General features: G+C 36.0%; 1 protein-coding gene across 1 annotated transcript in view; it reads left to right on the forward strand.

The window, feature by feature from the left end:
• Window positions 1-16975, forward strand: part of USH2A (usherin) — an 815757-nt gene that overhangs the window by 521803 nt on the left and 276979 nt on the right. Inside the window, exon 41 of the mRNA XM_002760516.6 lies at window positions 9965-10593. Coding sequence (XP_002760562.4) covers window positions 9965-10593 — 629 coding nt within the window. The remainder of the gene's footprint in view (window positions 1-9964; window positions 10594-16975) is intronic.

Raw genomic sequence — 16975 nt, forward strand, 5'->3', positions numbered from 1 at the left:
TGGTAATCTGCCCACAATTCTTATTGAATGAGGGCCATGACCTGCTATATAGAGGCAGGGAGGTAGCACATAAATAGGCAAAGTCTAAAATATTATAAAATACCAATTAGCATAGTATCCTTTGTTGAGCAAACTTACCTTTGGTCTCTTCTTACTACAAAACAAGTCTTACAGACCATACATGGTTAGAATTTTCATACATAGAGACCCTACCATTGTTGTTGATATTTACGGCTTGAGTTTGAAGTGAGTGGTATTAATCTTTCATTTTCCTTAAGTAAGAATTAGTAACACTTAGATAAATAGCAGGTATCAACTCATAACCATCAGTTTTGTTTAAATCCATTCCCTGAAATGAATTAACCCTTCCTTTGCTTTGTGGGTACACTGTGAAGTCACATACTTAGCAAAGAACTAGAAAAAGGCCATGTGTGCCTGCAGATTATGTTAGCAGTGAATACTCACCCCTGAGACGTGGTGACAGGGTATTGTATATTTTGGATGTCAGTAGAGATGGATGCCATCTGTGAAAGGATGTGCAATTAAGTTGACAAAGACTGAGTGATTGGCATTGGGCACAAGCAGTTTTTCTGTCAAGGCTACAAAGCATTGCTTATAAAACCATCCATGCTGACTGCTCCATGCCAGAATCACACTTCATACTTGATCCTGACCATCACCTCCCTCTCACCAAAGTGCAATTTTCTTTTCTCTCTCTCTCTCTTTTTTTTTTAAGGGAATCTCACTCTGTCACCCAGGCTGGAGTGCAGTGGCACTGTCGGCTCACTGCATGCTCTTCTCCTGGGTTTAAGCAATTCTCCTGCCTCAGTCTCCCAAGTAGCTGGGATTACAGGCACCCACCACCATGGCCAGCTAAATTTTTTATATTTTTAGTAGCGATGGGGTTTCACCATGTTGACCAGGCTGGTCTCGAGCTCCTGACCTCAGATGATCTGCCCGCCTCAGCCTCCCAAAGTGCTAGGGTTACAGGCATCAGCCATCACACCCAGCCCAAAGTGCAATATTCAATGCAGAAATTTCACATATTGTCTTATACAATGAAACAGAGAAGTCACCTCATGCCTACATTTCAATTTCATACCATTGACAGGTACCTTTCTGTATCAGCCACAGCCTCAAAACTTCCCAGTGCTGAAATGGGTCACCAATGGCAATATTTTTAGTGTGATCTTTCAAGACAGTGATTTTCAAGCCTGTGACACTAGTGAAATCATCAAGAGAAACCTAGGCAGGCGGTGAGCTACAGCCAGAGAAGCAAATGAGTGGGTGCAGAGAAGTTCTCATGGACAGGGAAACAGGATGAGAAGAATTTTAATAGATTTTTTTTTCAAATAATTTGTCACTTACACCAGTGTGCCACCAATATCCAGTTCCATGCATTTTTAAAAATCTAGTGTGCTGATGCCAAATAATAATGATGCACATTTCCTATGAATATTTTAAATCCTGTTAAATGTGTGTTAATAAAATATGTTTGTTCCACCCAATTTGGTCAGTGTAGTGTTTAACTGTTTGCAACCAGATAAATACAAACAACACATTATATTTTAAGTGTGCTGCTGGCAGTCCAAGCACCTGGCATGTCCACAGCTTGCAAATATGTCCTAAGATTATGTTAGACTTGGGAGCATGTGCTTAATAAAATAAAGGCACTTGCCTAACAGCTGAAAATGCTGGTATCTTTAAACCAGAGATAACCGTGACCCCTAATCATATTATTGTTCTTTCTCTCTTGTATGTGTGCAATTGTTTTCTGTGTAGTATATAAATGTAGAGATTGGAGTTGGCAGAGAGGGCAAGTTTCTTAAAACCTCAGCTTAAATGTGGATGTACTCTTTTGCCTACTGAAATCCCGCCTGTGTAAACTATGAAATACCCTACTTTTTCTTAAAAATGTGAATTCCCTGGTCCAAAAAAGTCAGACAATCTGTTTCTCTTAAGATTTCCCAGGAAAGAAGATTGAAATATGAAATATCTAGACATTTCATTCATTTTGATGACAAACATATATGGTATACAAAAGCAATCAGATCAACTAATGGAATTGAAATTATTTTCTAAAAATCACTTCTCTACCTCCAAAAACACCCCTAACTTTAATTCACTCTAGATTTAAACTATTTAGTTGTCACGTTTTTAAAATTTTTTGATCATTTCCAAATTTGTAGTTTAAAATTCCACATTTATATTTTTAACCACTAATCTGAGAGGCATTACTGCATAAAATCTGTGGAATTCAAAGTTTATTCTGTAGGTTTACTTAGACAACTTTTCATGTGTTCATTATTTTGATGGCATGGTGATATTTTAAGTGTGGTTATATGCTGCATAACATTTCAGTTAATGATGAACCACATATGTGACAGTGGACCCATAAGATTATGATATCATATTTCTATAGTGCCTTTTCTGTGTTTAGGTACACACTTATCTTTGTGTTACAATATTCTACAGTATTTAGTACAGTAACATGATGTCCAGGTTTGTAGCCTAGGAGCAACAGGCTATAACATACAAATGAGGTGTGTAACAGGCTGTACCATCTAGGTTTATGTAAGAACACTCTAGGATGTTTGTACAACAATGAAATCACCTAATAGTGCATCTCTCAGAATGTATTCCTGTCATGAGGTGACACAAGACTGTACCATTGCCATACTATATTTGCTCATTGCATTACATCTCGTTGTTTTTTCACATTTATAATTGCACTGTAAAGAAAGGAAGGGGCAATGAAGGAAAGGATCTTACTGCCTGAGTCCTGCTTTACTTATCCCCTCTGTAGCCTTCATCCATCTTTCAGATACTCATAATAATTTACAAAGGAACAGAGGTTCTTCTGGAGGAAGACAGAAAGGCAATGTGATGTCAATTGAAATCTAGATGTAACAGAACATGCTTCTTCCTCTTTTGTTGCTTGACATAATGCTACTCATTCATCAAGCCCCAGCTCAAGTGTCACTTCCTCTGTGAAGTTGTCTCTTCTCGTTGCTCCCTTAGAAATGTGCTTTGTGTTTACTAGTGCATCATCAATATATCCCTCTGAATTGTAATGTCTAGACATTACAGTTGAGACAGATCCCTAGGTCTTGGGATCTGGGATCTGTCTCAACTGTCTTTGTATCACTGGTGTCCAGCGGAGGGTCTGATACAGAGTAGATGCCCCAGAATTGTTACTCAGAGTACTGATTAAAAACAGAATTTGACTGAAATAAATCCACAAAAACTCAAGCAAATATTTACTGGGTACCTACTATGTACCAGGAAGTGAAAGAGATATGAAAGTTGCAAGGATGGATAAGACATTGTGTTTCCCTTGAGATTTCCACTGTCTGGCGAGGAGCACACACAGTCAAACCATAGAATGAGAGAGCTGAGTTGTCCATAACAGCAAGCCCAGAGGAAGCACATGGCCCCTCAATATAAGCGCCAAGGAAGCCTGCCCAGAGGAGAAGATTAGGAGAGGAAATTGGAAATGATTTATATTTAGAGTGCACTCTATTATCAAAGTTCAATTTACACCATTTCCATTGGTTCAGGATAAGGATGGAAAGCAATTGCTATCTGAGGTGTCTACTAACACATGAGACCTGGAGAGGGACTCTCAGGTTGTCCTGTCAGTCGTTTCAGCCTCTGAATATGAGGCAGGGAGAGTCGGGATAAGAGGTGAATGTAAGAGAGAGGCATTCCAAAAGTGATCCTCCTTTTTTTGCCTCAGTGATAGGCAGGCATTGGCTGTCCCTCTGATTCAGCATTGGCTGCTGTCTGGGCTAGGTTAACAAATGTTCTAGTTAGAGAGGCTTATGCCAGCCCCAAACTATGTGCTATTCAAAGTGAAAGGGAGGGATATGTAAAAAGAATTTTAAAACAGGGCCTGGTGCGGCGGCTCACACCTGTAATCCCAGCACTTTGGGAGGCTGAGGAGGCAGGTGGATCACCTGAGGTTAGGAGTTCAAGATCAGCATGACCAATGTGGAGAAACCCCGTCTCTACTAAAAATACCAAAAAAAAAAAAAAATAGCCAGGCATGGTGGTGCATGCCTGTAACCCCAGCTACTCAGGAGACTGAGGCAGGAGAATCCCTTGAACCCAGGAGGCAGAGGTTGCAGTGAGCCGAGATTGCACCATTGCACTCCAGCCTGGGTAACTCGAAACTCCATCTCGAAAAAAAATTCTGAAACAAAACAATTTTTCCTGTTTTTATTCTCACAACCTTTAATAAGAGTAAAACACTCTGAGGCTGTGTAACAGAAGAGGAAGGAAACAAAGGGCATGAAATTTGCTAAGCTGATTAAGATAATTCTAGACTAAGACTTCCGAATCATTTAAGTGCATGTGTGCCCTAAGAGTACTGAACTCTTAAAATGAATGTTGCATGCGAAAATCTTATGCTTAGTGCATTTTAAAATTTTAAATTTCACTTGCATCCTTAAGAGCATTCTATGCAACAAGAGGAAAATAGGAATATTTTTAAATGAGGGTGGAACATATTTATGTAAGTACATTTTAATTAATGAAGAGGAAACACAAGTTTCAGTAGTGCTACACAATTATTTTGCTTTTTCCATTCCAGATATTTTTCCAACTGCTTTAAGTATTAACCTCTGATTGCTGACATGTTTGTCCATTCAAATGGTAATTCAGGTGTCAATTTTGCATAGAACAGAAGACCCATGATCAAAAATAACATTTCTAATCTGCTGCTTTTGAGAGAAAAATGGTCCTGCATGTTTGTCACTACATATTTTGTTGTCTGTTGCATCGATTTTCTCCACATTCCTGTCGTTTCAGAGTTAACAAATGCAAATATTTATGATTATTTTTATATTTTATTTTTATAGTGTAAGATCAAAAGGAACTTATCAAAAATTCTATCCACCTTGCCTCAATTTCCCACTTGAGCTCTTGAATCTTCTCTGGGCACTAAAAGCATGCTGCTCTTCCAAATATAGAGTGTTTGTAATAGCTATGTTTCTTACAGCTGAATAATGCAGGTTAAAGTAGTGAAAAATCGTGTTTTACGTTTACTTTAAGAAATTGATAAAAAAAAATTTATCATAGCTACCTTACAATTACTACTTAAATTTTATTGAGTTTGTATTATATGCAGGATACTTTAACGGGAACAGTATATCCTCTCATTATCCAGAAATGCTATCTGTTGGCCTTTCACTATTTTAGAAAAACTATTCTTGTTCTTTGGCTTTGGAAAAGTTAAATTGTCAATATTTGAAAACTCTCAGTGGACAGTACGAGATGATTCAAACCTAGTGCCACAGGTTCGTATTTAATGGCATGAGCTTAGTTTTAGGTCTCAAATCTTAAATTCTTAGAGAGTCAAGTATCTAAAAACTGCTAGTTATTAACAAAAAGATGGATGTTTACCGTAAGCATATTCTTTTTTTTTTTTTTTTTTTTTTTTTTGAGACGGAGTTTCGCTCTTGTTACCCAGGCTGGAGTGCAATGGGGCGATCTCGGCTCACTGCAACCTCCGCCTCCTGGGTTCAGGCAATTCTCCCGCCTCAGCCTCCTGAGTAGCTGGGATTACAGGCACGCGCCACCATGCCCAGCTAACTTTTTGTATCTTTAGTAGAGACGGGGTTTCACCATGTTGACCAGGATGGTGTCGGTCTCTTGACCTCGTGATCCACCCGCCTCGGCCTCCCAAAGTGCTGGGATTACAGGCGTGACCCACCGTGCCCGGCCTCTGTAATCATTTTCTATAGTGTTTTATATAGTACCTGCCTCTAAAAGCATATCCTGTAATGCTAAAATAATACATAGATTCATTTAAGCTTGTTATCTTCCTCATTTTGAGAACATCCCTGTAAACAGAGTTGATTTGCTATATTTGGAAAAGGTCAGATAAAGTTTTGCCCGAATATAAGGAGTGAATGTGATGGCCTTTAGGTTTTTTAGGACATTTTCTTGACTTCATGAATTCTCACATCAATGCATTTTATTTTCTGCACCAAATTATCACAGATGCATCCACTGCTATTCACCTCACAATATACCCCAGTTCTAGAAGTTGAAACATTCTTTCTAAGCAATACTCTCCAGATATCAGGAGAAATAGAGAAAAATAGTTCCCGAATATTGGTTCTCCTATTTGCAAACTGTCAAATGTCCTCTCAATTCCAACAGCCTTGTAGCCTTCAGAGGTTCCTTTCATTAAATAATGGTGCCTATGTTACACAGCCCATTCCCTTTTTTTATCAGCGTCAAGAGGCTGATACTTCATTTTTCTGCAAAACTGCAGTGCCCATTTTTAATTTTTGTTTTGAGAAATAACTGTTGTACACTCTTTATTATCACCAGGAATAATAATATTTCTATATTTTATTGATCCTCTTACATTTGGATCTTTTATTATGAGCTGTCAAAAATTCTTTTGGGAAGTAGTTGGGGTATAAATAATAAACCGATAAAAGAATTCATGATTAAAGACAAGATAGAATCCATTATTTTTCTGTTAACATATCAGTAGTGAATAAGAAAAGGCTACATTAACAATTAGCACACAATATATTGCTTTATGTAATTATACATCCATATATTTGCCACCTTGATTTTTAATTCACTGGTAAATTTAGGGGATACTCATTTATGGAGTTAATATTACCGAAAAGCATTTTTAAGCTGAGTGAGGCTTTAATTAGAATGGTAAAATGTTGCTTCAGGGGAACAATGAGAATGTAACAAGAAAACTGATTGATCAATCGTAGGTAACTCTAATAGCAAACAAGTGAAGAAGACACACAAAACCACTGATAGTTATAAACACACTCAAGTTGTGAGTCATTCAGCTGGGTATTCAGACACATGCATACAAATACACAAGTGTGCACAAACACTCGCCCCTTCCAATATACACACCTGAATATAAAACTAAGAAGACTTCTTTGTTAACAATTTTATTACTCTATTTTAGGCTGGGGCTGAACTTTTGAAGCTGATGGGCAAAATAGTTTCCCATAAAAGATAATTTCATTTGCCAAAATGAAACTACTTTCCATTATTAATGTTGTCATGAAATGGTTTGAAATATGAATCTGTGATCTGGACAGAAAGGGATGCTCCTGTTCACAGCTCCAGGAGGGAGTTCTCTAAACAATTACACCCACGGAGAGCGCTGTACGGTTGTATTTTCATCACCAGCCAGCTGATCTGTGTGCCTGCTCTACTCCCAGTCTCCCCTCCAGTGACAGCCGCATTGACAACATGTTATACTCCACATTGATTTTACAGTTAAGGAGCTGATTGTGATATATAGGGATTTTAAGAATTCAGCTGAGAGGCTGACTTTTGCCTTTTATCATTCCATTAAAATTTTATAACCATCTTTTTCATGTCATTTCATCCATGAATTCTTACTTTAGAAAGTGATAGCTACTGCTGTAAGCATAACTTTCCTCATGTTCAGAGCTTTTTATTGTATTAGCAAACTACCCCAATTATAGTTATTACTCATGTTTTACATAATTGTGGTGACCCTTTCGACCATGCAGTTGCAGGCCAGTTGATTTGTATATAGAATTAGATGATTCGGCTTATCATTTTAAAGCACTAAATTGAAAGAGTGCCAAGAGTCAGGTTTTAACACTTCCCTAGCCAAAGGAGCTAATTAAGCTGCTTTCAGCTTCCTCTCCAGAATCACACAACTTAAAGGACCCTTCTGCAACAAGAGCAGAGAATCTGCTCAGCCAGAGCGGGAAGCTAATAAAATGTATGCTGGCTTTTAAGGGGGAAAAAAATCATGAAATTGAAACTGAACATCTCTTATTCCCCAAGATAAGAGATCATCTTTAAGAAAAGGCTGTGTTCTGTGGGGGTTTGAAGTGCAAGTTCATCTCATTATCATGGATGGTTCACCCATAATGCTATCATCATATTCAGGAAAAATAAAAGCCTTATCCCCCTCATCACAGAGAACAAACTGCATCATTGTTGTTTCTTTTCCCTGAAGAAGCTCACAGTTTGATAGTTCACATATGAGGAATAATTAGGCAAGACCCAGATGAAAACTCTAATAAAAAATATTCTGATTTTTAAGTGTATATTTCTCTCTTTGGGGCAGAGAGGGTGAGATAAGGTTAGACGTTAAAGACCTGAATCTCCACCATTGATTTTACGAAACCCAATCTCAGGAGATTTGGGATTTTTTTAGATTTCAAAACAACATTGATCTCTTACAAGACTCTTACTTGCTCTTCTCTGGGAAATAGCCAAATCTAGATGAAAAGTATAAATAAGAAAGGAGCTATATCCCCATTTTGATATATAATTGCTACTGCTACTCTATACCAGAGAGCAAAAGTAACAAATGTTATCGTGGTTTTAAGAAAGCTTTAAAATGAAAGCCAACAAGAGACTAAACCGGAAAATGGTATCCATACCAAGATTGCTGGGGTTTTTTGTTTTTTAGGGATTTCCCTTCAAATAGGATACATTACCAAATTGTCAGAAATAGCTTGATTTCGGGGTTGGTGCACTATAACATCTTTTGCTTCAAAAAGTAATTATGATTCTACCCTCAGTCCAGTTGGTGACAAATGCGTGGATCCTGTTGTGTGAAAATGTGCCCATATAACCAACTATTATCGCAATCACTGGCCCTGCAAAGCAGTGGTTGCATTTAAAATTTCAACCTTCAGTGTAACACTGAATCGCATACACACACACACACATAATCAGCGATGTTTTAAACAATTACTAAATCCAAGTGTATCTTTTTTAAAGATTTTCAATAAAATCTAATGTTCACAGAAAAATCTCATAAATGTCAAAATTGCTGTGGGCAGAAAAGGGGATATAGTATTTTCTTGATCTGTTGTAGCAATTTATAGATTTCAGGCCGTGGTTTATAAGAATGCTAAATGTTCTGGAATTACAGCTGTTACTGATCAGTGATTGAGCCAGATTTGTGTTATTGCACCATGTTCTTGCTTGTACCTAGAGAGCAGTAAAGCCTCAATATAATAAAAAGCACCTGCATTTTAAATGAAATTTCAATTGAAAAACTTAACAGCCCTTCAAATTGCAGAATTTAACGCAGCCCAGTAAAGCTTAAATAACACTTTGCCTCCGCAGGCTGAGGGGTTTGCATTCAAGGTGACTTGATTGTGTCGCGTGGTGAAATTATTTACAATTAAGGAATTTCTCTGGAGGGCTGCAGAATATTTGCTGTTCCACAACACCTATGCAGGCATATGGTGGGCCTTTTTCAGTATTCATGGAGCCTCCTGAACCTTTATGATAATTGAATCAGTTAGAGTGCTGAGTGGAGCAAGCATAAAACCTGTTAACCTAAAGGTCAGATCTGTGCATTGTTTATTTATCAGTAGGTGAAAGAGCTAAATCGGCAGCTTCTGTCACAGCCACAGTAAAAAATCACCTATAATATTAACAGGGAGTAGATAAATTGCAAAACATGGATTAGAATGATAAACAGAACCAAGTATAATATAGAATATATAATGAGAGATGCCGAAGGATTTTACTGGGCTGTAAAATATGCAAGTTTGTTATGATAGTGTTATTGATTATAATTAGTTACTGGGGCTCTAGAAAAAAAATACAGTGGAAGCTAGAACTTTAGTAACAACTGCCCTCTTGAATGTTTATTACATTTATTTTTTTAAATCCCCATGATATTTTTAACCATTGGCTTGAATAAAAAGACATGATTTTGACAAAGCTCTCTTAGAGAGGAAAGTGACAGTTTTAGTTTCCTATTATTCAACAAGTATTTCACATGCCTTTATGAGCAAAGCAATCTCAGTCCTTGTCTTTATGGCACTTAATTATTTACTTACTGGCCTTTGCCAAGTGTTCATTTTCATACCCTGGTAGCAGACTTGCCACTCATTATAGCTTTATTTTGAGGAGATGTGCGACGTTTCTAAGAGGTCCCTCCTTTTGGATTTATTCTACTTTACAGAACCCGGACCAGTAGTTCCTCCAGTTCTTCTGGATGTGAAGTCAAGAATGATGTTGGTCACCTGGCAGCATCCTAGAAAGTGCAATGGGGTTATTACCCATTATAACATTTATCAACATGGCCATCTGTACTTGAGAACTCCTGGAAATGTCACTAATTGCACAGTGACACATTTACACCCATATACTGCCTATAAGTTTCAGGTAGAAGCCTGCACTTCAAAAGGATGTTCCCTTTCTCCAGAGTCTCAGACCGTATGGACACTCCCAGAGGCACCAGAAGGGATTCCAAATCCAGAGCTGTTCTCTGATACTCCAACGTCTGTAATTATATCTTGGCAACCCCCTACCCACCCCAATGGCTTGGTTGAGAATTTCACAATTGAGAGAAGAGTCAAAGGAAAGGAAGAAGTTACTAGCCTGGTGACTCTCCCAAGGAGTCATTCCATGAGGTTTATTGATAAGACTTCTGCTCTTAGCCCATGGACAAAATATGAATATCGGGTACTGATGAGCACTATTCATGGGGGTACAAACAGCAGTGCTTGGGTAGAGGTTACCACAAGACCCTCACGACCTGCCGGGGTGCAGCCGCCTGTGGTGACGGTGCTGGGACCCGATGCAGCCCAGGTAAGATGGTGCCTATTTTCTCTCCTTTGCAGACTTAGGAATGTGCCCTGGATTGACTGTGTGTTGAACAGAGCCATCTACTGACTAAACAAATGCATTTGTTGTTTTAGGCATTCACTGGAGAAACTGGGTTTTGGCCTTTGGCCCAAACTATCTTAAATTCGATGTCAGTTTTTCATCTCTCCCTGTATCCCCTTAATTATATTGTTGAGATGCTTCCATTTGCCTCGCACACCTGAAATACTTTGAATGCCACAATGGGATGCTTAGCTTAACCACCACGTCAGATTTAAATAGATCAGAAAATGAGAAGAGATGGGAAAATACGGAGGAATGAATTAGCATATTAACAAAATTTTCCATTACCAATAGTCTGGTATTTTCTAATAATCAAAGAATCAAAGTAATGGGGAAAGAAATAAAAATAGCATCTTAACGGAATATCCAGAAAGTGTTCAATTATTCCCCTCATTCTATTGGGAATGAACTCTAGAGGACAGGATAACTACCATTGTTTTGGCTGGCATACAAACTTCATTCAAGGGAAATTAGTGTAACCAAACAGGAGGGAGTTTTGTAGCTTAGAAGCCTCTTTTGTGTAAATACACACATGCTTCCATGGATTCAGTCTTGTACTACTGCCAAAAGCATTGGTACAGTAGCTTGCTCACCGGAGCACAAAACAAAGGACATTTGCATAACAGCAAAGTTCATCTGCTGAAATTATTGCTTGGATCTATGTTGTGTGTTCTCTCTCCCCCACCTAAAGCAAACACTAGATGATGCTAAACAGTGTAAATTGTTGAGGACATTTAATATAACCTAAAAACTAAAAGCTATTTTTTGAAGTCTTTTTCAGTTTTAATATGAAACTGGCCAAAGCAACACACATTTTTGATATAAATATGAAAAGTGTATAGAATTCCATTAATTAAACACTAATAGGAAATTAATTTTAAGCACACAATATACAATGTTTATTGTATGAATTGAGCAATGTAAAGAATTGCTCTTGATTCAAAATAAAAACACAAATCCACGCATAGAGTCAATAATCATTTCAGAAATGACTTTTTTTTAAACTTGGGGGAATTTTGTAAAACTTTGGTAGCAATATCAATCACTCACTATGATGCAATAAAACAGTCTCTTTACAAAGGCAACACTAATCATGGACATTGTTCTGGATTATTTCCAATAAAAATCTCATAACTAGGCATTACTGATTGCGGCCAATCTGAAAAACAGTAAGTATTTTCAGAAGAAAAATTCAGCACACAATTCTACTTGATTCACCATTTATAAACAATAATTAAAAGTATCAAGAACCCTGAACAAGTTGCCTGGCTTTTTCTTCACATTTTTTCACTCTTGTGGTTTTGTAGTATCATCCAGGAATTAAATAATATACATGGCTTGTCAGCTTGGTAGACAAGTTTAGATTAGCGTGGCTAGAAAGCTGAATATCATAGGCACTCACCTAAGGCCACAAGGCATTAGTAACTGCAAGGCAGGAATCTAAATGTCTCTATGGAGGTGCCTGAAATATATGAACGTTGTATGTTAGTAATATTCTAAAAATGCGTACTTTTTTTTCTCATAACTAGAAAATAAAAAGGTATCAATAAGGAGAATCAACAGTAATATTCAGCTGAGTCTAGTATTTAATATACTAGTTAAATAGTATTAAGATAACATATCTATGCCTCAGTGTTACTGGCTCACACATTCAGAAAGATCTTAAAACTTTACCGAAGTACGCATTCTCATGATATAGCTTAGCTGGTAAACAGAAGTATATAACAGCTAAACAATGACTTCCCTTTGTAAAATATGAGATTTAAAAGTCAAAATTGCAAATAGAAAATATTTCATGTGGAATAACGGAAGGATAGTTATTAATGGGTTATTAAGAAATTAATTCAATTATTTATCATAGAGGGTTGTTCCAAGTGTTAGGATGGATGAAGGAAATTGTCAATAATATTAGCAACAGTAACAATGATAATTTCAGATCTATTGTCATTTCTGGAATGTCAGCAAATGAGTGCATGTCTTTATACTAGTGCCTGTTTTAGGCAGTAGGGATTCAGAAGAGATCAAGATAAAGTCCCTAGCCTCATGGTGATTACATTTTAGACAGAATGCAAGCAAATAACTGTATAATATGCCTGGAAGTGATAAGGACTTGGGGAAGAAGAACAATTTGAGTTTAGAAAAATATGAAATGCCAGCCGATAGGGTGGGAAAAAATAAAAAGAGCAGAGTTGGTATTTCACCTTAGTGTTACTCGTTTTGTGCAGTGTGTTTTTGTTCTATACAATGCCACCTTTAAGAATTACAGTCCAATAGGGAAAGCAAAAGAGACTACACATACTTAGGCCAATTAGAAAACAAATTCAATGTAACATATTAGTAACTACTAAAAGAGGCGGTATGACTTGGCATAAATATGAGCCTTGAGAAAGGTAAATTGGAGACCACAGCAGCATAGATGAAATAATACGTTCAAAATTGTATGTGATTACAAGAAAAATAAATATATAATGTCAAAAATTTGTATCATCTGAAAAAAGTGAAAGCTATGCCCTTTTATTTGATATTTAATCACCTAAGAAAATTCGTTTTATTTTATAAAGCTGGTAAAAATGTTCTACCAAGACCTAAAACACAGTTCAATAAAACTGTAGACTAATTTCACATGTGAATACCGATTCAAAACTTTTAAATAAAAGATCACCCAATTGAATTAAGCAGTATATTAAGAGAATGTTATATCAAGAAAATTGATTTGATTTTAAAAATGTAAGGATGGTTCAACATCAAACAAATCTATCAACATGCTTTTTACATCAACCAATTAAAGTAGAAAGCCCGTATTTTTTTGTATCAGTAGATGCAGAAAAAAGACATATAATTCAGAAATAATTTCTAACAAAAAGTCAAAGTAAAATCAGATTAGGAGGAAGGTACTTAAAGGGGGTAAAATCAATATATAAACGGTTGCACTGAAGCCTTGCATTGAAGATTGATAAGAAATAATATGTATAAATGAGCTGCATGACTGCGATGCAGCAAGAGAACAAACTTCTTTTGTGATGCTGTCATGAGCCTCTACACCCTATGCCTCTGTCCACTTTTTCACAGATAAAGTGGAATAAAAGAAAGTAATCCTGCAGGTTTCAGCTCCTCTTCTGTAGTAGGGTCCTCACTCAGCTCAGACAACCGAAGCCACCAGCCCTGGCAGGTGCGCCACAAAGAGCAGTGTCACCCAGAACACAACCATAGGTAGCTTCCCTCCCTCTGCTGTGTACACTTAGAGTCACTCATTTATGGGTTTGATAAGAATCAGTGTAAAAGGAGTTGAGTCCTAATCATCATCCTCATTGGCTTTTAAAGGTGGGCTAATGTTTGATGTCTACTTAAAATAAACCACAGATAAAAGTATAAATATTTTACAGAAGGAAATAAAATGATAATGAAATTCATTGAGTTAATATTATGTTCTAGAAATTGCTTTCATTTAATTCTTCCTACAACTGTGTCAGATAGATGCTATTGTTATTCCCATTTGACAGACAGGAAAACTGAGAATGAAGGATTGAGTAACCTGTATACGTAAGGAGTAAGAGTTCGAATTCACATCCAGGCCATAGGGTTTTAGAGCCAATGCTCTTCTCTGCTTCTTTACACTGCAATAAATGGAAAATGTGTAATCTTCCTGGATAGAAGGACTTAATTCCAAAACAAGGCAATCCTATCAAAGTCAACATATAAACTGAACATCATTCAAATCAGAATGCCAATGTTTTCTTGTTTGTGTTTTATTTCAAACTGGATGAAACTGATTATATAACAAAAACTGATTTTTTTTAAATTTCACTTTAAGTTCTTGGATACATGTACAGAATGTGCAGATTTGTTACATAGGTATACATGTGCCATGGTGGTTTGCTGTACCTATCAACCCCTCATCTAGGTTTTAAGCCCTGCATGCATTAGGTACTTGTCCTAATGCTCTCCCTCCCCTTACCCCACGCCCCACGTATCTAGAAAATTGTGGAAGAATGGTGAGGTGGTACTCCTTGAGTATGTAAACTTACTCCAAAGCCACTGAATTGTAACAATATGGTGTTGGCATAAAGAAAGACAAATGGTCATAGAAACCAACTAGAGAGTTTAGATATAGATACAATTGTTTGTTAAAATGACTTATTGTAGGTAGAAGTTGCATCTTATTTCATTGGTAAAGAATGGTTTGCTTTAAAATGCTACCAGCCCAGCCAACTATCCATGTGTAAGGAAAAACATAGATCCCTTCATCATATCATATGATAATAAAATTCCCATAAATTAAAAATGTCAATGTTAAAAAAGTAAAAATCTTAGAAAAAAAAGAAAGGAAAATTTTGTGTAATCTAAATGTAGGGGAGCACTTTTTAAAGAAAAAAAGAAACTCAATGGCTTTGAAAAAAAGTTATATGTAGCTAGAAAATAATCTGATAGATTTTCCAAGGCATAAACTGGAGCTCCCACCAAAAAAAAAAAAAGTTAACATCCAAAAGATAGATTGGGAAAGTGCATGTGTAACACATATTACAGACAAATCAATTTTATCTTAATATACATAGACCTTCTAATAATTTATAATAAAATATACTTTAATAGAAAATAATTTAGGTAAGAGGATGTATTAGGTTGGTGCAAAAGTAATTGTGGTTTTTACCATTAAAAATAATGACAAAGACCACAGTTAATTTTGCATTCATACCTTACATAAAGTCAAGGGAATGAAAATTAATTAAAGAAATAAGTAATATTGGCAAAAAAATAAAAGTAACTTCAAGAGTTTGTGGAGGCACACATCATGAATAATTTCATTGTTTGTGGTAAAGTGAATTTCCTCAATTTTTTAAGGAAGTGGTGCATCAATAATAATTAAAATTAAACATGCATTTTACTTTTGGCATGGTAATCCTTGGTAATCTTTCCAATATAAAAGAAACACAACAGTATATATTGCATACATTTTCAAACATTATTTTTAGCAGTAAAATAATGTCAGTAGAATTAACAATCAATTTGTTTTCAACCATAAAAAGAATAGTATGCAACAGTGAAAAATAATAGGATGTGTCCATAATAAATTAAGTCCAAAAACAAGTTGCAGGATAAGGGGTATAGAACTTTTTTATGTGAAAATTTTTTTAAGAATAAAAAAGAGAGAGAGAGAGAGACCTAGCATATGAGTATATTTGCTTTGCTTGTATAAGCGTACAACAAGTATGGAAGAATAAACTTTAAACTATTACCTTTTCACCCAAATAAAATAAAACAGAGGGGAGGGAAGACATGAGGGCCACAATTAATGTTTCTTTAATATGTATTTGTACTCTTTCTCTGATTGAAAAATGCAAATATAATATTTGAAATTAAAAATTAAGATTAATATCTTTGAAAAGAAAGGAAGACATTTTGAAAAACAACTTTTTAATTTTTATTTCAACAAATATTTATTGCATATCCTATTCTGCATAAATTTTTCAGAGGAGTCCCTCCTAAGAGGAATTGCTACACTGTATAGAGTCCAATATTTCCACATGATATTTCTTTATGACACATTTGTGTCTTCTATTGGCAAAATACTCTTAGAATTATGCAATCCTGTGTCTACACATGATGGCAAAAATTGTCTCTTCACATCAGACATATGGGTTCCAAGGCCTGGAGATGTTAAATGTTTTGCCCAAAGTTGTACAGCTTTGAGACATTTATCATCTCTTAGTCCATTGTTAACCCATATGTTAATATTTATAAATGCTCTCATTCATAAAGCTCTTAAAAATAGTTTGATGGAGTTAAAGAAGTCAGAAAGTCACTTACTATGCTTTTGGGTGTTACTCTTTTCAAGCCTGAAGCCAATCAACTAACTTGCATGTCCAAGCTTCTGCTTAAAATGGGGAAATTCAAAGGTGCCATGATGTTTTAAGAGAGAATTTTCAGGGATGTGAAGAGTTGCTAAAAGTCAATGGTTTCTTAAATGCTTACCCAGCAATTTACCTGTCATATTTTCTGAAGACCTGTAATAAATAACGGAAAAATGGAAATTAAATCATTAAGAACCACTCAAATAAAAGAAGTCATTCTGATAGAAAAGCAATCTCTGAAGTAAACATTTTATTTCCAATGAGAAACTATAATTCTATTTAAAAGTTTTAATATAATATTGTTGTTTTAGAGAACACATTTCTTGCTGATTCAGGCCAATAACATACTCTTTTGTCTGAAGTTTTAGAGATGGAACAATATTTTATAATCTTATGTACAATGGATATATAAAAAGGTCATGGAAAATTAAATGAACTTAAAGTTTTAATCTCAT

The sequence above is a fragment of the Callithrix jacchus genome, chromosome 19 (assembly GCF_049354715.1).
Source record: "Callithrix jacchus isolate 240 chromosome 19, calJac240_pri, whole genome shotgun sequence".
In the NCBI taxonomy this organism is placed as follows: Eukaryota; Metazoa; Chordata; class Mammalia; order Primates; family Cebidae; genus Callithrix; species Callithrix jacchus.